The 27,924-nt window shown below is 40.8% G+C and overlaps 1 protein-coding gene across 5 annotated transcripts; it reads left to right on the top strand.

The window, feature by feature from the left end:
• The first annotated feature begins 459 nt into the window (after positions 1-459).
• tfr1a (transferrin receptor 1a) lies at positions 460-27,735 on the top strand. Of its 5 annotated transcripts, none has more exons than XM_026314535.1 (18): positions 460-584; positions 5,325-5,374; positions 5,913-6,150; positions 6,652-6,835; positions 6,941-7,169; positions 7,255-7,377; positions 7,521-7,610; positions 8,107-8,246; positions 8,411-8,559; positions 8,663-8,782; positions 9,000-9,085; positions 9,203-9,266; positions 9,451-9,518; positions 9,661-9,728; positions 9,825-9,918; positions 10,083-10,304; positions 10,636-10,794; positions 25,761-27,735. In XM_026314535.1, exons 2-18 carry the CDS (start codon positions 5,342-5,344, stop codon positions 26,001-26,003), a joined length of 2,310 nt encoding a protein of 769 aa, XP_026170320.1. In that variant the 5' UTR covers positions 460-584; positions 5,325-5,341; the 3' UTR covers positions 26,004-27,735. The 5 variants fall into 5 exon arrangements, with proteins under 5 accessions (XP_026170320.1, XP_026170319.1, XP_026170321.1 ...); XM_026314534.1 differs by lacking the exon at positions 25,761-27,735 and adding an exon at positions 13,973-16,698; XM_026314536.1 differs by lacking the exons at positions 460-584; positions 5,325-5,374; positions 5,913-6,150; ... (12 more) ...; positions 10,083-10,304; positions 10,636-10,794 and adding exons at positions 17,052-17,281; positions 17,874-17,924; positions 19,054-19,291; ... (12 more) ...; positions 24,841-25,062; positions 25,394-25,552 and having other exon boundaries at positions 25,761-26,003.
• Positions 27,736-27,924: the final 189 nt, after the last annotated feature.

The raw sequence follows: 27,924 nt of genomic DNA, 5'->3' as shown, positions 1-27,924 counted from the left end.
TTTATATAAAGTTAATTTAAAGCTAGTTTTAGATTTAAGTAAAGCAGTCACATAAAATTAAGAGTCCATTATTTACCTACAGTAAAGAAAGTGTTAAGCAGCATATAATCGAAATGCTTATACAATGACTTCAAAACTCTTTTTAAGTACAGTGAATAAATACTGTACTTAAAAAGTATATAGGTAGCCTACTTTCAACTGCCGACTACCAGAATTGAACTGTCATGCAAACATTTTATAGCTTTAATCAAAGTTTTGCTGCTTTACAATGTTATCTTCTCGAAACTATAGGTGTTGTTTTCATTACAACACGAGTGGTTAGGTCCTCCTAATGTATGTATTTAAAAAAGACACGTGTAGTCCCCCAGTAAGTTGTGTAAAACACACACAATCTCGCGATAAATGTCGCGAGATCGCGTTACTTTGGCGCGAGAGCCAGGACGGAAGTGGCGTAAGCACCCCAGTATATCAAAAGAAGCATGGTGACCGAAGACAGCGGCTGACCGAGCAGACTGAGAGAGAGAGCCAACGAGACGACCCTGGTGTCAGACGAAGACTGTTGTTCGACCTGTGTTGAGGAGAAGGTGAGACTTTTATCAGTAACAGGAAACCAGCTGCGGTAGTTCAAAATCAGCCGTGAGAGCGTTAAGGCTAAGGGTTTTTTTTTGAATTAATGCTAGCTCCGGTTCAAACCTCATTCTGTCTTTAGAAAGCATGCTAATGATCAGCACTGTATTGCATATGTTTACATCGACACTTCTGAGTAGGTGATTTGTTTTAGGTTATCTCGTGAATGAAGCGCATTAATGTTAAAACAAAGCATATGCGATCGGCCGTCGGTCGCTGCTCCACCTGTCACATCTCTCAGCCTCATTGTGAAGGGTGCTGTCACGTTGCCAACACAAGGTCGCCATAATCGGCAGCACCGGTAGTCACGTTCAGCCTGGGCCCTGCACCCTGCTACTATCAAAGACTTCCTCGAGCTTCCCGGGGCTGACATGACACTGTCCCTGTTCACTGACCTTGACACTAGATAAGCTTTACAGCAACATCCATGGGCCTAACCGCAAGTAAAGACGGTGAGGAAACAATGCAACCATTTATCAACATTGTCTTCATGACCAGAATGGCTCAAGAGATGTTATTGCAACTTTTAGAACAGGAACTAACGTTAGATGTCCTAGATGTCGTCTCCTTAAGGTGCCTTAAGGTGGTGCACTGTGGCCTTAGTCATGACAGTCGGTGCGGAGCAGCAGTTGAACTTGACAAGTCTTAACTGGTCTTTATTTCGTGAGAAGATCAATAATTGGTGTCTTTAGTTTCAGGTCACATACTGGTGCAGCTGAAACATGTCCGTTGCTTGCAGTTTTAGTTTAAATATGTAATGGGAGAAGTATGAGTCATTGCAGTAAGCGTTATATCTTTTTGACTCAAACGTTGAATAGCCTGTGGCACAACAGTTTACTGTGGTCCTGAAAGACATGCATATACTCTGGTGCAGCCTGGCACTGGCACCCTGCTCTCTGTCTATTTCAGAATGACTTGCTGCTTTAAGGTGCAAGCCTAATAAATGGGATTTGCCCTCCTCACTACTCCTGGCTCATTTTCCCATGAGCTACTTGGAGCTATTTATCCCCCCAGTGTGACTCTCACATGATGTGCCACTGCGCAATGAGTCCTCTGCACCCTTCACGTCTCTCCGCTTCTCATTCTCTGCTCCCCTCATCATTGTTCTGCGTTTGGCCTTATTTATTTTGTCTCTCACACCTCACTGTTTTTCTGAGTTTCCATATCTCTTTGTCCTCGGCTTATCAAGGACAAAGTAGCTCCAACCGTGACAGGAAGAAAACCGTCTCATATTAATAATTAGTTAATATGGTTCTTTTTGGAATAAAGTCATGACTTTTGACCAGAAGTATATGTGATAAAGTCATGTCAATGCATTTTATTGAATGTGGTAACAGACTGCAGTTTGTTTCTCAGTTATGAAGTATAGGTGTATTAGGAAACATGACTGTTTGCTGGGGGCAGAGTCCTTTAGACATTTAGACCATAATCATAGCTTTTCTGTTGTGTTGTTATGCCTATTGCAGATATAATTAAAGGTGCACTAACCAGTAATAGTTATGTAATGCTATGTTAAGGCGGTACTTATTTGAATGATGTTATCATTGGTAAATGATCACACCAGCAGTTAAAATACATCAGTTTCATGAAAGTGCACCTAGTGAATGTGCTGCACAAATGTGTGATCATATCAGTTATTGTACAATCAAAAGGGGGTTTTTACCACCAATCTGAGTTCACAATTGTGGCCTAATGGTAGAACAAAAAAATTCATGTCCAGAGCTTCAATATCCAGCTATTTATGAAAGAATGGTCATTCTGTTGCAACGGTATGAGACCCTGGTAACCACTGGTTAAAGAGCAATGAACAATTCATCAGTGACATTTAATCCATTTGTACATTGAACTCTGTTTTTTTTTTTTTTTTTTTTTTCTCCTTTCTTACATGTTAAAGTAATTGTTGGCATCATTTTGAGAAGAAAAAATTGCATAAAAGTAGACATTCACAGAGCGCAGATTAGTTCTTTCTAATTTCATTAACCTGTTAAAGCTCAGGAGTCCCTGCTGTCCCGTCTTAAGCACGATTTTGTAACCGTGGCTGCATGTGGGTGTGACCCCAGTTTACTCTTACTATCTCTGTCACACACTCACATTCTACCTAAAAATTTTTCAATGGCAATATAAGTCCGGTCTCTGGTTCAGAGATTGACAAATGGACCTGATCAAGGACATAAACCACATGGTATTATTTTTTTATTTGGGTTGTTGGTAAAGTGGTGTGTGTGTGTGTGTGTGTGTGTGTGTGTGTGTGTGTGTGTGTGTGTGTGTGTGTGTGTGTGTGTGTGTGTGTGTGTGTGTGTGTGTGTGTGTGTGTGTGTGTGTGTGTGTGTGTGTGTGTGTGTGTGTGTGTGTGTGTGTGTGTGTGTGTGTGTGTGTGTGTGTGTGTGTGTGTGTGTATATCCTTGATTTGTGTTTATTTTATATTACTAATATCTATAAGTGCTCCAACTAAAAGAGTAGCTAAGCTGATTGAAGTATTATCCCTGCTAAGGCCTGTTATGTTTGGTATGTAAGATGATAGATATGGTACTGCCTGCCCTAGAGAATGGTTAGATGATACGGCTCTATAAACTAGGTAAGGTAATTTGTGACCTTCATAGTTTGTATAGTACTGTTTTAGTGTGGTTGTGTGTTAACCTCAAGGTCATAGTAGTCATTGCAGTTGTGAGACTGCCTGAGGCCAAGCCATGTTGTAAATTTAGCAGTACTTTATAATGCCTAGAGTAGCCTTGATGTTTAGGAATGTATTAAATATGCTTTGTCTTTGCCGGACTAAGTTACTATATGGCCAGCTTCCACCTTGTCTGCACCCTTATTTTCTTTATTGAAATACAAGGTTAGGATTTTTATCGTGGAAACATGTTGTCTCCATTTCAGCAAGGCCATGCTTTGGCATTGCAAACTTTGAGCAGAACTCCCTGTCTGCCTGATTTGTGCCCCCTTGACATTTGCCCATACAGGCTTTCCTCACGCAATATCTAGCTTGCGATCTCCTTTCAGTGGAGCTTGAAAATTGGTAGTTAGGTATCATTTAGAGTTTTTCTCTGCGGTTTTTCCACATCATATTCATCATATTTACTGACAGCAAACCTGTTTTGTTTTTTTTCCCTGTTGCAATACTTTGCTTCTGTTGAAGTGGCAGTTACAGAATACGTTCAATAGAACATGCACAGATAAAGCTGTGAGCCAAATTTACCTGAGGGCTTGATTGCTCTTTCTGTCAACAAGGCTGCATTCTCAGTGATTCAGTTCAAAGTTCAGGTGGTGTGGTGATGTATTGATGAAATACTCCTCTCACACGCAAAATGATTGTTTTAAAATATATTGTGATTAGGGTTGGTTAAGAGTTTCTTTGCTTTGGTTTAAGGTAGAACTATGTGAAATACTCCTAGCCTGCAACAAAGAGATGAGGGCAAGGCAACAAGCCACAATGGTCTGACCTTGTTGCATGATCTTTTGTTATCGACATACTTTGTTGACTAGTAGATATCCTTTTCCCATCCCGTTTGTTTCTTCTACACCTACATTATTGTCCATTGTGTGTTGTTTTATGGACATGGTGTGATTTTGCACTCCTTTAAGAACAAGAATTTGAGCCTTTTTGACCAGTGGGCTTTTATAATGAACAAGTGATACCATTACTACATTTCTGTGGCAATGTCATTGCCAAAAAATAGTAGATATGAGTTCATATTTTTCACTCTGTCTAATCACCTAATATGTGCTACTCTGTTCATTATAGAGGTTACTACATGCATTCATCTATTACACCTATCACAACAGTTTATTTAAGGGGTAACGACATTCTCAGTCACTTCCAGCATATTCCCAGGAGAGTGGGTGGAGGTCTGTTGGAGGCCGGTCCTTGTAAAAACGTGTGTGTGTGTCACAGAGGGAGAAAGCCCCTGTGTGAGTGGGACTTAGCCTTCCTTATGGGGCCTAGTATCTAGTTTCTATGAGGAAGGTGAGTGAACGTTTAAGGCTAGGGTGAGGTAAGTAGTGGTTATGGTTAATGTTAGCCCAGGTTTCCAGGAAATAAATAATAAATGTAGCATAGCGATGGAATATCGTTTTATTTCCTATTTCTAGAGAATAGCTATTCTACAGGCTCAGCATTAAAAAAAAAAAAAAAGTTTTAGGAAACCAGTACTCAAATGTGACTGGGACCACAGCAGAGCACCATTATCCAATATTAAGAAAATTCACTGTTGGACCTTTGTGGTTATGGTACAGTGACTGGAAGATTCCAAGAAGCTGTATGTACAATATTTAACTAAATACACAGAAGACTTGCATTTCAGTTCTTGTTTTTTCTGTTTAACTGAAACGGTGCTTTGTTTGGCCTGTGATTTGGTCTGAAGCTAGTGGGAAAGCACTTACTCTGTTGTTATATTCTTCTGGAGATGGAAGCATGGTGCCTGTGTTGACCTGTGTGGGACACTGATCTTTTGTGCTTAGAAACAGAGCCTTCTTTCTGGTCAGCAGAAAAAGGAACCCTGTGGATATTTAGACAAGAGGTGGAACGTGTTTTTTGGAGACCACATTATTCCCACAGGTGTACCACGAACTGTACAAACTAAAACCTTTAGGAAAATCTAAGTAACTCTCTTGAGTGTGAAATGCTGATGTTTTAAAAGTCTTGAATTATAGCAACCAAGTCTGCAGTGTTAAGGTCTGTTTGCTGTGTGTCTTTTCAGAACCACGTGGAGCAGAAATGGACCAGGCAAGGTCAACAATATCCAAAATTGTGAGTATTGGAACCATCATTACAACTTAAATCCTCACATAAGATTTTGCCTTTATCCCTCCTTTAATAGCTTGTTATTGTTGCCACCTCTAAAATGACTAATACAAATAGCGTTATTTTATAATTGAATGTTTTTTTTTTCATCCTGGGAAATGATGCTGAATGATCATTTGGCAGATGAACTTGGGAACTATTTTTAGTTGACTTTAGTAGACTTATTTAAAAATATGATCATACAATGTTTAGAATAAACGAAATATGAAGTGTTATGGTGTGCTTAGACTGACCTGCATTTAAAAGGGCTTTACATACATTTCTAAATACATGTAAAAATTGAAATGTAATCAGTGTTTATCTAGACCAAGAAAATAAACTTTTTAGTTTGCAGGTTGTGAAAATTTTTTTTTAAACAAATGTGAACTTTTAAGTTGAGTCTTCCACCATTGGTAAAATATTTCTTCTCATAGTTGTGTGTACATACATCTACACTAAATAAAACCATATTTTCCCGCATCTCTGCACTTTTCTGTCTTCATAGTTTAATGGGGAGCCACACTCCTACACACGCTTCAACTTGACCCAGAACATGGAGGGAGACCACAGCCAGGTGGAGATGAAGCTCTCGTCTGACATGGATGAGGAAGCTGGAGGAAATGGAGTTGGAGACCACCTCAATCACAATTCTAACCGCAAAACCTACGTGACAGAAAAGCTTGGACGTACACCCAAGAATCTCTGCTTCGTAGCAGCTGCAACATTCCTCATCTTTATCATTGGTGAGACGGGGTTATTTAATATGTTTGGATCAATCTAAAAATAATCTGGCGCTCTGCAGGGATTATTCTGAGGGCCATTCATTTTCTGTATAATTGTTAGTAATGTCCTCAGGAGACAGAGCATCTCTTTGTCCAACTGTGCTGACAATATGTAGCATTAAAGCCTCCTGATGATAAAGCACTAAATGATGCCTTTTTAACTACAGTTTGTATTTAAGTGCCTGGCTGCATATAAAACCTTGATCTAGGTTTTAAGACTCAAAGAGGAAGTGAATTCACTAGGAACTAACCTAAGTCAGCAAGCTTGAAACCTGATGCCTCCTTAAAGCTTTTGTGGGGAATAAAGAAAACAAAAGTGTGTAGTACTGTCACAGTGATCAACTTGATTGACCTTTACCCCGATGCTTTTGATCTGTATTTGGATGTGTACCACCTTCTGTCATCGTAATTGTTTCGGTCTGTCTGTGGTTGTTCCTTCTTTGAAACCTCTGCTTCTCTTAGGGTTCTTGATCGGCTACCTGGTGGAGCGTAAAAAGGACGTGGCTCCTAGCGCTGCTGCCTCTCAGCTTCCTTTTGACAAGACTGTTGACCATGAGACAGGTGCTGCCCCACTTATGGACTGGGATGACGTTAAAAAGCTCCTTGCTCAAAAACTGGATGTAGCCAATTTTGATTCTGTCTTCAGGTAACTATAAACCTCACACGCGGCCTGTTGTTTTTTATTCCATAGTTACTGTTCCTTGGCCTGTGGTGGCTCCCCCATCATGTTTTTCTCCCCCTTCTATCCCAGTGATTTTGTCACCGTTGTCGACCACCGGGCCGGTTCTCCTGGTGATGAAAGACTGGGGAACAAGGTGCTCGAGAAGTTTAAAACATATGGTATGAACACCTGGACTGATGAACATTTCGTTAAAGTTCAGGACCCCCCAGCTTCTGGTTTCAACAAATTGGTTTTCAAGAACGGGAAGGAAGAGCACCTTGATGGATTCCTGTCCTACAGTGCCACTGGAACAGTAAAGGTAATCTACAAGCTAGATTAGGTAGGAAAAATGTAAAAATGAAGCAGAAACACATGTCCTCATTTTCTTCTTCTCTTTTGTTCAGGGTGCGGTCGCGTATTCATATTATGGGCAAGAAAAGGACTTGAAGTTGCTCCAGGAGAAGAACATTAACCTGACTGGCAAGGTTTTGCTTGTCAGAGCTGGTAGGATCAGCTTTGCTGAGAAGGTGGGTCGTTTTAGGAAGAAAAACATTTGTAATATTCTAAACTTTGTTTTTCCTGACTTCCTCTAAAGTGTGTGATTTTGAAACTGTGTTGTTGCTGTTTGTCCCATTATTTCCTTTCATGAGCTTTTTCTTTTTGCTTACAGGTAGCCAATGCTGCCAAAGTCAATGCCTCTGCTGTGTTGATCTACCCCAGTGATGACACCATTGGAGATACCACTCAGCTGTTTGGACATGTGAGTGTGGACAGTTGAGTAGTGTAATGTGAGAAAATGAAACACATTGGCGATAATAAACAGCTTTTACAGTGCCATGAAGGAAATGATGATTTCCAGGGACAGGACAGAAAATGGAATTAAATAATTCAGGTTTCCACAGGTTAAACAGAAAAGATTTGGTTTTGTGAGGATTCTGATCAAGGTAAAGGTAATGAGGACCTTGGAAAAACAGGAAATCCCTGTTTAGATGTTAAAGCTATAGTTAGAGGGTTACTGTGGTTGGTTAGAGGGTTATTTAAAGCTAATACTTAGTGTTATTTGATTTCTGATGAGAGTAATTTTCTGTCGAAGAGTAGACGAGGCAATGACCAGAGTGTCTTTTTAAAGTAATTTTCAAGTTTAGAAACCTGACGATAAAACTCCAGGCTGCTGAGGAAAATTTAGACTGGAAAATAAAAGAGTGAAATCACAGCTGCTGGGCAAACTTTATAAAATGTCTTTCTGATTCTCCCAGGTCCACATGGGTTCAGGGGATCCCTACACCCCAGGCTTCCCGTCCTTCAACCACACTCAGTTTCCTCCTGTCCAGTCCTCAGGCCTGCCAACAATCCTGGCTCAGACCATCACGACAGGCATGGCTGAGAACATCTTGAAGTAAGTCTCACCCACAGTGGACCATGTGTAATATTGCACTGGAAGAGAGAGATTATTAAAGCTCATATACAGTAAAATAAAAACAGTCTGTTGGCTTTAAACATTTCTGCTGTGATGTGATTGTAGTTGCTGATACAGCACCAATGTTTATTTGCCTCCCACAGGCAGCTGGGGGGTCAGATGATGTCAGGAGAATGGGGCTTCAACAAAGTGGGAGACGACAACGATACTATTACTTTGGAGGTCAATAATGTTCTCACTGAGAAAAAGATCAATAATGTCTTTGGAGTCATCAAAGGCTTTGTGGATGCAGGTACAATGAAAGTTTAATTGGAAAGATGCTGTGATCAGGAACTGAGGTTGCTGAAAACAAAGCGAGTGATGAAGATCTTGTCACTGTCTCTTTTTAATTTTAGATCGCTATGTGGTTATTGGTGCCCAGAGAGATGCATGGGGTCCAGGTTTTGCTGCGTCCACCGTTGGCACCAGCGTCCTCGTTGAGCTGGCTCGTTCAATCTCAGACATGGTGAAGAACGGTACGATTCAAAGGCCGTCGATGTTTTGTTTTCAATGTGAAACACTTTTATGGCTAAAATAAAATAGCTGGAATGGATCTACACTCAATATCTAGATCAGATTGTACATGATGAATGAAACCAGTCTTTGTTTACACTTAGCCAAAAGTAGTAGGACTTTATGTTTGGCAGGGCACTGCTTTTTATGTTAATGTGGATCGTTTACCCACTTTGACAGATGGATTTAAGCCTCGGAGGAGCATAGTGTTTGCTAGTTGGAGTGCTGGAGAATATGGGAGCATTGGTGCCACAGAGTGGTTGGAGGTGAGAAGTGCATAATGAATTTTGTATGATAGATTTGATCAGCAGTTTTTGAGGAGTGCTGATAGTAATTAGTGTTTGTACTCTTCCTTTATTTTGTCATTTAATTTTTTTGTCTAGGGTTATCTGTCTTCTCTGAGCATGAAGGCCTTTTCCTACATCAACTTGGATGGAGTTGTAACAGGTATTTCCAATGTTGTCAAGTTTGGGATGTTTAGTCCTCAGGTTTCTTGCTAAACTCTGCCGTCGGGTATTTGACAGCAGAGTCTATATCTGACACAGTACGTGTGTAATATAACAAGGTAGAAACAATGTGAGTTTTATTTTTGTGATTTTGAGAATGACTCAATATGGATATTGTTCTCTAGGTCAGAACAGCTTTAAAGTAGCAGCCAGTCCCTTGATGTACACCCTGATTGAAAACACCCTGAGAGAGGTAAATCCACAGCAGGTGCACTTTTGAGAGAATCACACTAGGAGGCACATTTAATATGATTCAGGGTTTAATACAGTTCATTTATTGTTTCTATATTTCATAATGTTGAGATAAAGTACTTATACAACTGTTTTGTCCTCAGGTGAAATCCCAAAACAACGATGTCTCTCTCTCTTCTCAATTTGCAAAAGGCAACTGGGAATCAAATGTGTAGGTTCACATCCACAGTATCCATGATGTTCAAAGTGTCACACTCACCTTTAACCAGTGTTCACTGATTAATCTCCTTCTTGTCATATTTTCCAGACTGGAACCTCTGAAGATGGATAATGCTGCGTATCCATTCCTCACTTTTTCTGGGATTCCCTCTCTCTCGTTTGGATTCACTTCTGATAGCTCAGTAAGTTATGCTGCTGTCCTACAAGTTCAAATGAATCCTGTTGAACCAATAACTGTAACACATGTCAACCTTGTTCACTGAGCTGTTATGTCACAGTTTGGTTCATCTTGGGATGTATTTTTCCCAACACATCTTTTTTTTTTTCTCCTTCCTCTCTGTCACAGGAATATCAGTACTTTGGCACAATGCTGGACAACCGGGTGAAGCTCAACTCTGTCACATCCAACCAGGTTTCTCAGCTGGCTAAAATATCAGCCCAGTTTGCAGGTCACATAGTACTGAGGCTGGTTCATGATCATCTGTTGCGGTTTGATCTGACCAAGTACAACAAGATGATTCGTATTATGGTGGCTCAGATCAACGGGAAAGTCAAGACTTTGCAGAGGGTAAGAGTCCATTTGTGATCTTACACACTAAGTTTGATTTTATCTTTTGATGGTGGATTGTGTAAGAATCACAGATTACTTGATGGTTAGCATCTTTGCATCAAATAGTCCCTGCATACAGTTAGTGTCTATTATTACATTTAGTTCCAGTTGAAATGCTGTCTTTTGTAAAGTAACCAGTTGATCAGTTCTAGTGCCATTTAATTTATTGTGTCAATGGTTACTGCTTTGATTATATAACCCAAATATGTCTGGGAGATGGTCATGCCTTTAGTTTTGTTTACTCAGAACAATAATTTATCTCTGATAATAATGCTGTGTGTTCTCCCAGGTGCAACCCCAGCTGTTGCCCAAGGACCTGACAGTGCAGTGGTTGATCTCAGCCTCTGGCTCCTTCAGCCGCGCCTCTCGCAGTCTGGCAACAGACATCCAGAACAGCAACCTGGACGACATTGAGATGTGCCGCATCATCAATGACCGACTCATGACGGTACGCTCTTTACAGTTTAGGACCCATCATCAGATTCTGTGGAACTTCACTGTGGATCAATGTTCACCCCTAGGGGTGCTGCCAAATCCAAATTCGTTATTCAGCCAAGCAACAATAGTGTGTTTTTCTGAATATTTAATTTGAACCCCGAGAACTGAGTAGTTAGTGTGGGCACTGTGTGTGAGTGTGGGCACTGTGTGTGAGTGTGGGCACTGTGTGTGAGTGTGGGCACTGTGTGTGAGTGTGGGCACTGTGTGTGAGTGTGGGCACTGTGTGTGAGTGTGGGCACTGTGTGTGAGTGTGGGCACTGTGTGTGAGTGTGGGCACTGTGTGTGAGTGTGGGCACTGTGTGTGAGTGTGGGCACTGTGTGTGAGTGTGGGCACTGTGTGTGAGTGTGTGGGCGTGGGCACTGTGTGTGAGTGTGTGGGCGTGGGCACTGTGTGTGTGTGTGGGCGTGGGCACTGTGTGTGTGTGTGGGCGTGGGCACTGTGTGTGTGTGTGTGTGTGTGTGTGTGTGTGTGTGTGGGAGATCACAGTTCATCAGTGGCTCAGGTCTAGCTGCTGGCATGTGTAGCAGGCCCCTTCACGCTTCCTACCACTGTCTCCTCAGTTTACTCTACATGAGTTACTGTTAGAGGTGACAAGTGAAAATACAATTGCTTTCTGCTCGATCAGCCTGTGTGTCCCACAGTTGCAGCTGTTACACTAGTGAAATGGAGCCCCACTTCTATTATTACTGTTCACTTTCAGATGAGGAGACACAGATGTGGCTGAGCTTGTTTGACTGTGATATTTAAACTTTGACTTCCTACAATTACAACTTTCAAATGAACAGGGATTGCTATAACCATTTCTGTTTTAATTCAAATACAAAGAATTTTGCTTTCTCAACAAATTCAGATACAAATACTCAACTCTGCATATCTGTAGTCAGCATATCAGAATAGCAGGGTGTTTTTTAAATTGTTCTTTTAAAAAAATAATCTTTTTTGTTCTTTAAAAAGTTGCTTATGCAATTGACTTATAGCTATAGGGCTAAAAACTATAAAGTTTTAGCTGCAAAAATTAAAAATGAACCCTGCACACTATTTGGTCAAAAATGTGTTGAAATTTAATGTAATTACAATATTAATGTATCATTAATGTAAGGAAAAAAAAAAAAAACACTTTGCAGTAACAATAAAATTTCTTCTTTTCTTTTCGGCTGCTCCCTTCAGGGGTCGCCGCAGCGAATCATCTGCCTCCATTTAACCCTATCCTCTGTATCCTCCTCACCCACACCAACTATCCTCATGTCCTCCTTCACTACATCCAAGAACCTCCTCTTTGGTCTTCCTCTAGGCCTCCTTCCTGGCAGCTCTAACCTCAGCATCCTTTTACCAATGTATTCACTGTCCCTCCTCTGAACATGTCCAAACCATCTCAATCTGGCTTCCCTGGCTTTTTCTCCAAAACATCTAACATGAGCTGTCTCTCTGATGTCCTCATTCCTGATCCTATCCATCCTCGTCACTCCCAGAGAGAACCTCAACATCTTCAGCTCTGCTACCTCCAGCTCTGCCTCCTGTCTTTGTCTCAGTGCCACTGTCTCTAAACCAGACAACATGGCTGGTCTCACCACTGTCTTGTCCACCTTTCCTTTCATTCGTGCTGACACTCTTTTGTCACACATCACACCTGACACTTTCCTCCACCCGTTCCAACCTGCTTGCACACGTCTCTTCACTTCTTTTCCACACTCTCCGTTGCTCTGGACTGTTGACCCTAGGTACTTAAAATCCTCCACCTTCTTCACCTCTGCTCCCTGTAACCTCACCGTTCTACTTGAGTCCCTCTCATTTACACACATGTACTCTGTTTTACTGCGGCTAACCTTCATTCCTCTCCTTTCCAGAGCAAACCTCCACCTCTCTAGATTTTCCTCCACCTGCTCCCTGCTCTCACTACAGATGACAATGTCATCTGCAAACATCATGGTCCACGGAGATTCCTGTCTAACCTCATCTGTCAGCCTGTCCATCACCACAGCAAACAAGAAGGGGCTCAAAGCCGATCCTTGGTGCAGCCCCACCTCCACCTTGAACTCCTCTGTCACCCCTACAGCACTCCTCACCACTGTCTTACAGCTCTCATACATGTCCTGCACCACTCTAACATACTTCTTTGCCACTCCAGACTTCCTCATACAAACCCACAGCTCCTCTCTCAGCACCCTGTCATACACTTTTTCCAAATCAACAAAGACACAATGCAGCTAATTCTGGACTTCTCAGTACTTCTCCATCAGCATTCTCAAAGCAAATATTGCATCTGTGGTTCTCTTTCTTGGCATGAAACCATACTGCTGCTCACAAATGCTCACTTCTGACCTCAGCCTAGCCTCCACTACTTTCTCATAACTTCATTGTGTGACTCATCAGCTTTATTCCTCTGTAGTTTCCTGTGCTCCTCCCTTTTCTGGAAAAATGTGTTCACTACAGCCATTTCCATCCTTTTTGTGAAGTCTACCACCATCTGTCCTTCTACATTCCTGTCCTGCATACCAAACTTACCCATCACTTCCTCGTCACCTGTGTTTCCCTCACCAACATGTCTGTTGAAGTCTGCCCCAATCACCACTCTCTCACCACTAGGGATACCCTGAATCACCTCATCCATCTCCCTCCAGAATTTCTCCTTCTCTTCTAACTCACATCCTACCTGTGGGGCATAACCACTGACAACATTCAACATCACACCTTCAACTTCCAGCTTCAGACTCATCACCCTATCTGACACTCTCTTCACCTCCAGAACATTCCTAGCAAAATCCTCCTTCAGGATAACTCCTACTCCATTCCTCTTTTTATCCACACCATGATAAAACGGCTTGAATCCTGCTCCTAATCGATAGGCCTTGCTACCTATCCAAACTGCTGTAATTGCACTCTGGGATTTTGAAGATGCTGTTGTACCAACTGAATTCAGTTCAACCTTAACTTTATAACTGCACTCTGCCAGGCAAGGACAGTCAAACAGACAGCCCTTGTTAACGCCTTGTTTGGGTTATTATTATTTAATCCCTTGAAACTATTCTCTGTTATTCCACAGGGTTGTGAAGCTCTCTGTAGAGGCACTTGAAAAAGTTATAAATGTGCCTTTTCCTGTTGTCACATGTTCTTCCTCTCATTTTTGTAGGTGGAAAGGAACTTGCTGTCACCCTACGTGTCTCCCAAAGAGAATCCTTTCCGCCACATCCTGCTGGGCTCAGGCCCCCACACTCTTAAGGCTCTCATCAGTCACCTGGAGGCCCTCATAATCACCAGTCCTAAAGCCGATGCTGACCTGTTCAGAAACCAGTTTGCCTTGGCAACCTGGACCATTCAGGGCTGTGCCAACTCACTCGCAGGCGACATCTGGTCTTTGGATAATGAAATTTAAAAAGTCAGTTTCCCCTCCTTTCCTTGTTCAAGGTTTTGCCCACCAAAAATCAGTACGCTGTTAAAGTTTATCAACAGAGTTATTAAATTTAAACTGATTCAGAAAATGATGTAAGTGGAGCTGTTTTTAAATGAAGACAAAAATCATCAGCATATTTGGCATTTAAATGATAAAGACACCTTTTCTCCCTTATTTGTGAAATTTGCCATAAAGCCAATCATTAATGGTAAAACATACTTGAGCTTTCTGCCTTAACAAAAAGAAAGGATAGTAGGTCATTCTGTTTTCTGTTGTTGCCCACACTGAAAAGAAGAATTTTGTAACAATCTTCCACATGGTTCTTTATAATTTCAACACTGTGGTGCTTATAATGACCTTTAAATGCCAATTTCATGTGGCATAAGTTCTTAAATTGATGTTACCTCCCAATGATTTGGATGTAGTGAAAGTGATGCATTTCTTCAGCACAGTATGAGGCCCTAATTGTGTTTTCCAGCTCAGATTCCTGAAACTAAAAAGGCAAGTGTCATATATGTATAAGCTAACAACCAGTGATCAACAATAATTATTGCAATTCAGAACTGCTGATGTTTCCACTGCTGTAGCCTCATGTTCAAATTTGAGCTGGTTTGTTTTGGTAGCTATAATTTCATATTGTGCTGAAAGCTGCTACTCAACTCTCATTGATTCAGAAGTTACTGGAAGGACTCGCTAAATTTGCAGTAGCAGCAGAGTTGTTGCAAAGAAAACAAGAAGTAAATTTGAGACAATCAGCTGTTACTTGACACCGTCCAACAGTCAAGCAGCGTTAATCTTTAAAGTCCTAATTACATTACATACAGTAATTAAAAAAAATAAAACAAAACTAATTATCTGAATCAACCATCTCCTGACATGAGCTGTTAAACCACCAAGGGAGAAGCTGTGTAACCATGTGGCACTGAAACAAAAACCGTATATGTATTTATTGTTATTTATTTATCAGTGACAGGGTTCACTATAAATATATTTTTTTTTAAATTGCCTTTTATAATAATTATGTATAATTATCGGGAGCAGTGCCTTCCATAATTATGACAGTTATACTGTCGAAATGACAAAAGCAGCATCTGCTAAGAGATGTGTACATGTTTACCGACGGCCAGTACTGAACACACAAATCTGGGATCGCTGTTTTGTCCCTGACTGACACTGGACTGGTCTTTAACAAGACCAGATGTTTACAACTCTGGATATCTTGTCCACACTGGTCCCTTGGTAAATGTACACTTCTCAATCTGACATTATCGGAAGCAGTGTCTTCCATAATGTGAAAAAAGAAGGTAGTTTTTGCCTACCGCTGTGTGTCTGTATCGGAGGCAGTGCCCTCCATATTTCACTGTAGAGGTGGATGTTTTTATTATCGGGAACAGTGTTTCCCATAATTCCTGTACAGTACAGTGCTACATAATGCTCGTCCGCATCTTTAGATCCCTTCTATGATCTATGCTTGTATCTTCATTGTATCTGTGTAGGTTTCTCTCTGACAGAATATTGGCTGAAGCTTGTGCTCACAGATCTGAAAGTTAGTGGTGAGGTATAAAGTCAGTTTTTGTGAAAAGCTTCCCCATCTGTCTGAATTAGCAAGGTAAAGAATCTGCATGTCTAATCTTTTCTGGGTTTCTTTAATCTTTTTTTTTTTTTCATTTCGATCAAAAGTCTTTTCTTTGGGCTGCATATGGAACTGATAAGGAAGATGTTATGGTTTAAGGAAAACGTGGCCAACGTGTGGGACCACTATAGTTACGACTGTGTGGTCCAGCATTTCCAGAAAAGATCATTCTGCAGTATGATTATTTTTTGTTGTTTTGTTCTGTTTGGTCATGGTGAAAGTACATATTCTTTTTTCATTAGCTAATTCATTCTGAAGAGGTTTCCTTGTGCCTTTTTGTTTAATGGCTGCACTATTGAACTGGGTTTCTACATACTAGAGTGTTTAGAGGGATGAATTTGGCTTATTTTGTTGGATTTTGGGTTTTCTTGTCTGCTTAAAAAAGTTACTGTTATAGTGCAACATGGGAAAAGTTACAAGTTACAGGAAAATGCTAAATTAAACATCAGTGCAAATGAATTTAAAAATGAAATTGCTAGTTTCATTTCATTAATTCATTTCATTTTGTTTCATTAGGTCATCTGCTATGTCTTTACATTATTTTCAAATGGTTTATTATGAAACAACATGCAATACATCTGTTCAAACAAAAAAAAAATGTAATGAGGCATGTGCTGAACATTGCGTTTCTAATTTTGGCAACCAGTTGCCCACCAAGGGAAATTTCACAAAATCGACAGGCCTTATTCTGCACAATTGGTGTTTATTTGGATAACTTGGGTTTAAAAAAAAAAGTTGGGAATTGTTAAAATAATACAATTTAACTCCATGTATAGCCTATAGGTTTTCTGTGCTTTGTGTGTTTTTGCTGCAATAAACATTCACATCCAAATGTGGAGTCATGATTTGATTTTTGGATCTCATAAACCTCTTTGAGTTGCCTAACTGTATGTTCATTTTTATTTTTATTACAGGTGTTACTGTAATTGGCACTAACTTGCTAGATGTATTTTGTTTCATTAAAAAAAAAATCATTTGGAAATTAGGTTCAGACTAATGTAGGAAAGCACAGATTCTGACAAAAAAACAGAATAAAATACAACTCATTCACACATTAATTACTCCCTCAGTGACCATTGTTTTTCTTTTTAAACACCTGTTGAGGCCTTGAGAAAACTATCTCCACGCTCCAGTTGTTGCTTTCCGACCCTGCAGGGGGCGCTGTGGACCAGTCGGCTGCTATAGAAGAAGAGGAGTCACGTTTGGGTGTCAAACCTTTACAGTTTTGGTGCCGTAAGCGCGAGTGTTGAGCTCTGCTTGATGTTTTATGTAGTGTTTGGTCTAACAAGTTTTACAGTATAGCCTGTATCCAACAGGACGTCTGAGCTGCAGCGACGCTGCTGGTTGAAGCCGTGACGGCAGTGAGGGCTGCAGCTGCGCAGCGTGTCCCCCGTCGGAGTGTTTGTTGTGGCACGGTGAGCTGTGGACTGTAGTGTGTGCTGCTGGTAATCTGGTTTCGTTTTTCTCTTTAGAAACATTTGTCACTTTTAAAAAATGTTTCTCATACTGAAAATAAATTGGGTGTTAGCTTTACGTTCACTGAGCTTTCTGCATGTACAAATATTGACATGAAAACTTTGTGAAGTGAGGTCCATCATTTTGTTGGTTAGACTAACACAAGCCAGACAAAGTGTTTTTTTTTCTGTGAAGTGTTGATTGGTAAACTTTTTGTACTTCAGTTTGGGGACTTGAGTCAATTTGAAGCTGCTTGACAGCAAACTCAAGGGCTGCTTTTTGTTGAGAGTTAAGAAAAAACATTTATACTGTTGTTATTCTTCTGGTGATGGAGTCAGGGAGCCTGTGTTGACCTGTGCAGGACACTGACCTGTTGTGTTTGTTTGGACACCCACATTATTCCCACAGGTGTCCCACCCACTGAACAAACTGTACAGAATTAAAATCTTTAGGTAAATCTAATGCCGCTGTTTCTGTAGCATTGGCTGGTGGCTGTTTAAAAGTCTTGAATTATAGCAACCAAGTTAGTCTGTTTCTTGTATCTCTTTATAGAAACCACGTGGAGCAGAAATGGACCAGGCAAGGTCAACGATAGCCCAAATTGTGAGTATTGGAACTATCATTAGAATTTAAATCCTCACAGATTTGATCCCTTTGCCTTGATCCCAGAAAGTTGAGTCCCTGGTGATGGTGAGTTACTTCCTGTCAAAGTTTAACACAAATGACAGAATAAATATTGTTTGAAATATTTGCAAGTAATTGGTTTTACGTTTTCTCATACCCAGTACAATTGATCTGTGTTATAGTTTCCGCAACATTTTTTAATATAGACTGTACTGAGAAAGGGAAGTTTGGGGAAAGGAAGCTGTGACTACAGATGTGTGTTTACCAAGAGAAACGTATGTGTGTGTGTTTAGTCTATGGTTGTGCATAAATGAATATGTTGTACACAAATTAATATTTTGTAAACTATTGTGTAAGTTAAATAATAATATGGTGTTAAATAATATGAAGCGTGTGTTTGGTCTGTGATACGAAGTGAAATTTATATATTGCACAACCACAGACTAAGATTCAGCCTTGTTTTATTACACATCTTCTTTAGCTTCCTTCCCCCATAGGGAAGTGGTTCTCCACTTGCTCCCGACAGTCTCCTTGTAGAAACGCTGCTGTGTAGTTCTCATTTTCAGTAATCTTTCACCCTTCTTGTTCAGCTCCCGAAAAGCAACACCTTCGAGTTTATTAAGCTCGAGCTTTTACTTGACATTGAATATTCCTGCACATTATTGTTTAGAGGAGTATTTTTGGAGGAAATTGTCTATCATGTTTCTAGGCCCAAAAGCCTAATCATGATTTGTCCGTGACCATAGTCTGTTTACCATTTGTTAATATGATCACAACAGAAAATGTTCAAGGTAAAGCACTTTGTCAAAAAAAAAAAACAAACAAAAAAAAAACAGTAAAACAGAGTTAGAAAGATTTTGCAATCACAAAGGTAAAACGCAACTGAAACGGGACTCAGTTTCTGTTTCTTATATGAAGTTTAAAAAAACAAAACAAAACCGGCATTATATATTCTATGATATGTGAAATGTCATTGTGGAAACGAAATGTTATGAAAAAAACATATTGTGGTGGATCTGTTTTGTTTCAGTTTGACTGTTCTGCCCAACTATTCACTGTCTGGACGATATTAGCTAAATAGTAACACCAGATTTTTCTGTCATCATAGTTTAACGCAGAGTCACACTCCTACACACGCTTTGACTTGACCCAGAACATGGAGGGAGACCACAGCCAGGTGGAGATGAATCTGGCGTCTGACGTGGAGGAGGAAGCTGGAGGAAATGGAGTTGGAGGCCAACACAGTCACAATTCTAACCGCAAACCTTATGTGACAGAAAAGTTTGGATATACACCGAAGAATCTCTGCTTCATGACAGCTGCAACATTCCTCATCTTTATCATTGGTGAGATGTGGTTATTGAATGTTATTGAAAATGTTTGGATCAATCTAATAATAATCTGGAGCTATGCAGGGATTATTTTGAGGGCCATTTATCCATCCGTCCATCCATCATCTATACCCACTTATTCCTTAACCAGGGTCACAGGGATCTGCTGGATCCTATCCCAGCTCTCTCTGGGTGAAAGGCAGGGCTACACCCTGGACAGGTCCCCAGTCCATCACAGGGCCACATAGAGACCAATAATCTCACACACTCACACTCACTCCTATGGGCAATTTAGAGTCACCAATCAACCTGACATACATGTTTTTGGACTGTGGGAGGAAACCAGAGTACCTGGAGAAAACCCACACAAGCACAGGGAGAACATGCAGACTCCACACAGAAAGGTCCCTGATGGGTTTCAAACCCATGTTACTATGAGGCAACAGTACTAACCACTCATCCACCGTTCTGCCTAGGGCCATTCATTTTCTGTATAATTGTTAGTAATGTCCTCAGGAGACAGAGCATCTCTTTGTCCAGCTGTGCTGACAATATGTAGCATTAAAGCCTCCTGATGATAAAGCACTAAATGATGCCTTTTTAACTACAGTTTGTATTTAAGTGCCTGGCTGCATATAAAACCTTGATCTAGGTTTTAAGACTCAAAGAGGAAGTGAATTCACTAGGAACTAACCTAAGTCAGCAAGCTTGAAACCTGATGCCTCCTTAAAGCTTTTGTGGGGAATAAAGAAAACAAAAGTGTGTAGTACTGTCACAGTGATCAACTTGATTGACCTTTACCCCGATGCTTTTGATCTGTATTTGGATGTGTACCTTCTTCTGTCATCGTAATTGTTTCGGTCTGTCTGTGGTTGTTCCTTCTTTGAAACCTCTGCTTCTCTTAGGGTTCTTGATCGGCTACCTGGTGGAGCGTAAAAAGGACGTGGCTCCTAGCGCTGCTGCCTCTCAGCTTCCTTTTGACAAGACTGTTGACCATGAGACAGGTGCTGCCCCACTTATGGACTGGGATGACGTTAAAAAGCTCCTTGCTCAAAAACTGGATGTAGCCAATTTTGATTCTGTCTTCAGGTAACTATAAACCTCACACGCGGCCTGTTGTTTTTTATTCCATAGTTACTGTTCCTTGGCCTGTGGTGGCTCCCCCATCATGTTTTTCTCCCCCTTCTATCCCAGTGATTTTGTCACCGTTGTCGACCACCGGGCCGGTTCTCCTGGTGATGAAAGACTGGGGAACAAGGTGCTCGAGAAGTTTAAAACATATGGTATGAACACCTGGACTGATGAACTTTTCGTTAAAGTTCAGGACCCCCCAGCTTCTGGTTTCAACAAATTGGTTTTCAAGAACGGGAAGGAAGAGCGCCTTGATGGATTCCTGTCCTACAGTGCCAGTGGAACAGTAAAGGTAATCTACAAGCTAGATTAGGTAGGAAAAATGAAGCAGAAACACATGTCCTCATTTTCTTCTTCTCTTTTGTTCAGGGTGCGGTTGTGTATTCATATTATGGGCAAGAAAAGGACTTGAAGTTGCTCCAGGAGAAGAACATTAACCTGACTGGCAAGGTTTTGCTTGTCAGAGCTGGTAGGATCAGCTTTGCTGAGAAGGTGGGTCGTTTTAGGAAGAAAAACATTTGTAATATTCTAAACTTTGTTTTTCCTGACTTCCTCTAAAGTGTGTGATTTTGAAACTGTGTTGTTGCTGTTTGTCCCATTATTTCCTTTCATGAGCTTTTTCTTTTTGCTTACAGGTAGCCAATGCTGCCAAAGTCAATGCCTCTGCTGTGTTGATCTACCCCAGTGATGACACCATTGGAGATACCACTCAGCTGTTTGGACATGTGAGTGTGGACAGTTGAGTAGTGTAATGTGAGAAAATGAAACACATTGGCGATAATAAACAGCTTTTACAGTGCCATGAAGGAGATGATGATTTCCAGGGACAGGGCAGAAAATGGAATTAAATAATTCAGGTTTCCACAGGTTAAACAGAAAAGATTTGGTTTTGTGAGGATTCTGATCAAGGTAAAGGTAATGAGGACCTTGGAAAAACAGGAAATCCCTGTTTAGATGTTAAAGCTATAGTTAGAGGGTTACTGTGGTTGGTTAGAGGGTTATTTAAAGCTAATACTTAGTGTTATTTGATTTCTGATGAGAGTAATTTTCTGTCGAAGAGTAGACGAGGCAATGACCAGAGTGTCTTTTTAAAGTAATTTTCAAGTTTAGAAACCTGACGATAAAACTCCAGGCTGCTGAGGAAAATTTAGACTGGAAAATAAAAGAGTGAAATCACAGCTGCTGGGCAAACTTTATAAAATGTCTTTCTGATTCTCCCAGGTCCACATGGGTTCAGGGGATCCCTACACCCCAGGCTTCCCGTCCTTCAACCACACTCAGTTTCCTCCTGTCCAGTCCTCAGGCCTGCCAACAATCCTGGCTCAGACCATCACGACAGGCATGGCTAAGAACATCTTGAAGTAAGTCTCACCCACAGTGGACCATGTGTAATATTGCACTGGAAGAGAGAGATTATTAAAGCTCATATACAGTAAAATAAAAACAGTCTGTTGGCTTTTTTTCTAAAATTATAGCTACTCTAGATGGCATAGCCCTGGCCTCCAGCACTACTGTAAAAAACCTTGGAGTTATTTTTGACCAGGACATGTCCTTTAACTCACACATAAAACAAATTTCTTGAACTGCATTCTTTCACCTGCGCAACATTTCCAAAATTAGGAACATCCTGTCTCAGAATGATGCAGAAAAACTAGTCCATGCGTTTGTTTCCTCAAGGCTAGATTACTGTAACTCATTACTATCTGGATGTCCTAATATCTTAATAAAAAGCCTCCAATTAATCCAGAATGCCGCAGCCAGAGTCCTGACAGGAACTAGCAAGAGAGATCATATTTCTCCTATATTGGCTTCTCTTCATTGGCTCCCTGTAAAATATAGAATAAAATTTAAAATCCTTCTTCTCACATACAAATCCCTTCATAATCAAGCTCTTTCATACCTTAAAGACCTCATAGTACCATATTATCCCAATAGACCACTTCGCTCTCAGAGTGCAGGCCTACTTGTGGTTCCCAGAGTTCTCAAAAGCAGAATGGGAGGCAGAGCCTTTAGCTATCAAGCTCCTCTCCTGTGGAACCAGCTCTCAGACTGGGTTCAGGAGGCAGACACTCTCTGTACTTTTAAGGCTAGACTTAAAACCTTCCTCTTTGACAAAGCATATAGTTAGGGCTGGCTTCAGGCAACCCTGAACCATCCCTTAGTTAGTTATGCTGCTATAGGCCTAGACTGCCCGAGGACCATTGGTGCACTGAGCTCCCCTACCCTACCCGCCCCCCCCCCTTCTCTCCCACCTCATGTATATTCCACCATTGAATGTTACTAACCTTGTGCTCTCTCTCTCCCCTAGTTTGTGCTCTCTCCCTCCCTCTCTCTCTCTCTCTCTCTGTACCTTCTGCAGGTGTCCCTGGTCCTGGAGCTGTTTATCGCTGATGTGCAGTTACTGGCCCCACCAACTTGCAGTGTCTATTTGTTGTTTATTGTTGCTGTTCTTTTCTCTCTGCTCTATCCACTCACCCCAACCGGTCGAGGCAGATGGCCGCCCAAACTGAGCCCGGTTCTGCTGGAGGTTTTTTTCTTCCGTTAAAGGGAGTTTTTTCCTCTCCACTGTCGCCAAGTGCTTGCTCATAATGGAATTGTTGGGTTTTTAGTTTTAGTTTTTGTAAAGTGCCTTGAGATGATTTGTATTGTGATTTGGCGCTATACAAATAAAATTGAATTGAATTGAATTGAATTAAACATTTCTGCTGTGATGTGATTGTAGTTGCTGATACAGCACCAATGTTTATTTGCCTCCCACAGGCAGCTGGGGGGTCAGATGATGTCAGGAGAATGGGGCTTCAACAAAGTGGGAGACGACAATGATACTATTACTTTGGAGGTCAATAATGTTCTCACTGAGAAAAAGATCAATAATGTCTTTGGAGTCATCAAAGGCTTTGTGGATGCAGGTACAATGAAAGTTTAATTGGAAAGATGCTGTGATCAGGAACTGAGGTTGCTGAAAACAAAGCGAGTGATGAAGATCTTGTCACTGTCTCTTTTTAATTTTAGATCGCTATGTGGTTATTGGTGCCCAGAGAGATGCATGGGGTCCAGGTTTTGCTGCGTCCACCGTTGGCACCAGCGTCCTCGTTGAGCTGGCTCGTTCAATCTCAGACATGGTGAAGAACGGTATGATTCAAAGGCCGTCGATGTTTTGTTTTCAATGTGAAACACTTTTATGGCTAAAATAAAATAGCTGGAATGGATCTACACTCAATATCTAGATCAGATTGTACATGATGAATGAAACCAGTCTTTGTTTACACTTAGCCAAAAGTAGTAGGACTTTATGTTTGGCAGGGCACTGCTTTTTATGTTAATGTGGATCGTTTACCCACTTTGACAGATGGATTTAAGCCTCGGAGGAGCATAGTGTTTGCTAGTTGGAGTGCTGGAGAATATGGGAGCATTGGTGCCACAGAGTGGTTGGAGGTGAGAAGTGCATAATGAATTTTGTATGATAGATTTGATCAGCAGTTTTTGAGGAGTGCTGATAGTAATTAGTGTTTGTACTCTTCCTTTATTTTGTCATTTAATTTTTTTGTCTAGGGTTATCTGTCTTCTCTGAGCATGAAGGCCTTTTCCTACATCAACTTGGATGGAGTTGTAACAGGTATTTCCAATGTTGTCAAGTTTGGGATGTTTAGTCCTCAGGTTTCTTGCTAAACTCTGCCGTCGGGTATTTGACAGCAGAGTCTATATCTGACACAGTACGTGTGTAATATAACAAGGTAGAAACAATGTGAGTTTTATTTTTGTGATTTTGAGAATGACTCAATATGGATATTGTTCTCTAGGTCAGAACAGCTTTAAAGTAGCAGCCAGTCCCTTGATGTACACCCTGATTGAAAACACCCTGAGAGAGGTAAATCCACAGCAGGTGCACTTTTGAGAGAATCACACTAGGAGGCACATTTAATATGATTCAGGGTTTAATACAGTTCATTTATTGTTTCTATATTTCATAATGTTGAGATAAAGTACTTATACAACTGTTTTGTCCTCAGGTGAAATCCCAAAACAACGATGTCTCTCTCTCTTCTCAATTTGCAAAAGGCAACTGGGAATCAAATGTGTAGGTTCACATCCACAGTATCCATGATGTTCAAAGTGTCACACTCACCTTTAACCAGTGTTCACTGATTAATCTCCTTCTTGTCATATTTTCCAGACTGGAACCTCTGAAGATGGATAATGCTGCGTATCCTTTCCTCACTTTTTCTGGGATTCCCTCTCTCTCGTTTGGATTCACTTCTGATAGCTCAGTAAGTTATGCTGCTGTCCTACAAGTTCAAATGAATCCTGTTGAACCAATAACTGTAACACATGTCAACCTTGTTCACTGAGCTGTTATGTCACAGTTTGGTTCATCTTGGGATGTATTTTTCCCAACACATCTTTTTTTTTTTTCTCCTTCCTCTCTGTCACAGGAATATCAGTACTTTGGCACAATGCTGGACAACCGGGAGAAGCTCAACTCTGTCACATCCAACCAGGTTTCTCAGCTGGCTAAAATATCAGCCCAGTTTGCAGGTCACATAGTACTGAGGCTGGTTCATGATCATCTGTTGCGGTTTGATCTGACCAAGTACAACAAGATGATTCGTAGTATGGTGGCTCAGATTAACGGGAAAGTCAAGACTGTGCAGAGGGTAAGAGTCCATTTGTGATCTTACACACTAAGATTGATTTTATCTTTTGATGGTGGATTGTGTAAGAATCACAGATTACTTGATGGTTAGCATCTTTGCATCAAATAGTCCCTGCATACAGTTAGTGTCTATTATTACATTTAGTTCCAGTTGAAATGCTGTCTTTTGTAAAGTAACCAGTTGATCAGTTCTAGTGCCATTTAATTTATTGTGTCAATGGTTACTGCTTTGATTATATAACCCAAATATGTCTGGGAGATGGTCATGCCTTTAGTTTTGTTTACTCAGAACACTAATTTATCTCTGATAATAATGATGTGTGTGTTTCCAGATGCAACCCCAGCTGTTGCTCAAGGACCTGACAGTGCAGTGGTTGATCTCAGCCTCTGGCTCCTTCAGTTATGCCTCTGGCAGTCTGGCAACAGACATCCAGAACAGCAACCTGGATGACACTGAGATGTGCCGCATTATCAATGACCGACTCATCACGGTAAGCTCTTTACAGTTTAGGACCCATCATTAAATTCATTACCTTTGTACAAGGACTTCTGCCGTTTTTTTTTTGTTTTTTTTTGTCAAGAAACAAACATTTTTAGATCCCTTAAAACTGTTCCCTTAGTTATTCCACAGGGTTGTGAAGCTGTCTGTAGAGGCACTTGAAAAAGTTGTAAATGTGCCTTTCCCTGTTGTTTATGTAGGTGGAAAGGAACTTCCTGTCACCCTACGTGTCTCCCAAAGAGAATCCTTTCCGCCACATCCTGCTGGGCTCTGGCCCCCACACGCTTGAGGCTCTCATCAGACACCTGGAGGCCCTCAGCATCAGCAGTCCTGATGCCAATGCTGACCAGTTCAGAAACCAGTTTGCCTTGGTGACCTGGACCATTCAGGCCTGTGCCAACTCACTCGCAGGCGACATCTGGTCTTTGGATCATGAAATTTAAAAAGTCAGTTTCCCCTCCTTTCCTTGTTCAAGGTTTGGCCCACCAAAAATCAGTACGCTGTTAAAGTTTATCAACAGAGTTATTAAATTTAAACTGATTCAGAAAGTGATGTAAGTGGAGCTGTTTTTAAATGAAGACAAAAATCATCACTTGCAGTTAATATAATATTCAGCATTTAAATGATACATTGATGTTTCTTGCTTATTTGTGAAATTTGCCATAAAGCCAAACATTAATGGTAAAACATACTTGAGCTTTCTGCCTTAACAAAAAGAAAGGATAGTAGGCCATTCTGTTTTCTGTCGTTGCCCACACTGAAAAGAAGAATTTTGTAATAATCTTCCATGGGGTGAACACTGGTGGACCTAATACATTCAACAAAACAAAACATGTATTTCATGTTCTTTACTACTTTACTTTACTACTATTTGTGCCCATGTACACAGGCAGTCATATGGTTTCACTGGGAAGTACAGGAGCTGGATAAAGGAGAAGGCTCCAGCTGCTGCCTTTCAGACAGTGCAAACTATGTCCCTACAAAACTTGGGTAACCCTAAGCCAGACACTTCATGTGTACATTATGTTTGCCTAAGAGTTGTTGACCTTACACTGGAGAAAGCAATTGAAATTTGCCATTCAATTGAAATAATGCCCAGCCAAGTCACACGACTGACTGAATAGGAGAAAGTGAACAAACTCATTGCAATATTTGTGCTATAGGCCAGACATGCAAATTATGTTGTAAGAAGAAGGAGAATAATTTAAGCAGAGATTGCGGAGTATAACCTTCGAAGCACCTTCTGAGTCTGTGAAGGAAAGCTCATGGTGCCGTTCATAAGGTTGCTGATATGTTTAGAACTGAAGAAGAAGAAAAATTTTGTTTTGTTGATTTAGAAAAAAGATCTAACATAATGGCTTAGTGTGTTACAGTACCTGGGCCACCGCAGACAGGCAGTCACATGACTTCACGGACATGTGAAGTCCAACCAGCTAACCAGCTGGATGACGGGTATGCAGTTGTAACGCTGGTGGGCATCCAGTATGTTCTTGAGATATCCAATGTTGTCCAGCAAGTGAAAAATAGAGCACTGACAAATAAAACAGACACGTTCATTTTGTTTTTCCCATTTGTCTTACACTAGAAGTCAGACAGAAACTCCAACCTACCCCATTGCAAATGGAAGCACATCACAGGCCAGTGGATTACATCTTCTTTTATTTGAATGGCACTTTGTACAGGGCACTAGCATTTTTTTCCACTGAAGAGATGGCTCAGACACTCCAGATTGTCATGCACAGAGGTTCTGTGGGCCACCTCCTAGTTTACTCATAACTAAGCCATTAAAGAATTTTGCTGGATTTTCTTATTTGTACAGACACTAAGCACGTTATATTGTTCGCTCTGCTGTAGAGGCAGATCGGAGTGTACTTTATCAGGGTTGCTCTACTGTACGAGGAGATCAGAGGGCATTGGACTGGGTTTGCATCACTATGGGGGAGTATTAGAGGTTATCACTTTTGCACAAATTTAGGGGCACTTTAAAGGCCACTTTGTGGTATTTGTTTGTCTCCCCCTCCCCCTGCCACCAAGAACTACAATGCCCATTTAATGTGATAAGTACGTAAATAAAAGTCCTAATTATAGTACACACAAGAATTCAAAAAAGCTAATTATGTGAATTGTCCTTCTGACATGAGAGAAGATATACCTTTTGCAAATTTGTAAAAGAATGAAAATTGTGAAAAAACATCAACGTGAATGGGTTTAGAAATTAAACTGAATGTTACCGTAGCTGTTCTGTATTGTCGTTATATTCAAATGTTTATTGTTGAACTGTCACAAAAAAGGACTGCCCATGGTTTGGATGATTAAACTTATCTCCTGGGCTGTAATGAGGCATGTGCTGAGCATTGCATTTAT

This window comes from Mastacembelus armatus, chromosome 17 (assembly GCF_900324485.2).
Source record: "Mastacembelus armatus chromosome 17, fMasArm1.2, whole genome shotgun sequence".
Taxonomy (NCBI): Eukaryota; Metazoa; Chordata; class Actinopteri; order Synbranchiformes; family Mastacembelidae; genus Mastacembelus; species Mastacembelus armatus.
This window is presented reverse-complemented; position numbering and strand designations above follow the sequence as displayed.

Excerpts from the sequence above, each read along its gene's own strand:
- tfr1a (XM_026314535.1), top strand. The coding sequence starts at position 5,342 with ATGGACCAGGCAAGGTCAACAATATCCAAAATT. Across the intron at positions 6,836-6,940 it reads AATTTTGATTCTGTCTTCAG|TGATTTTGTCACCGTTGTCG; the intron begins GTAACTATAAAC and ends CTTCTATCCCAG. Across the intron at positions 8,783-8,999 it reads CTCAGACATGGTGAAGAACG|ATGGATTTAAGCCTCGGAGG; the intron begins GTACGATTCAAA and ends CCACTTTGACAG.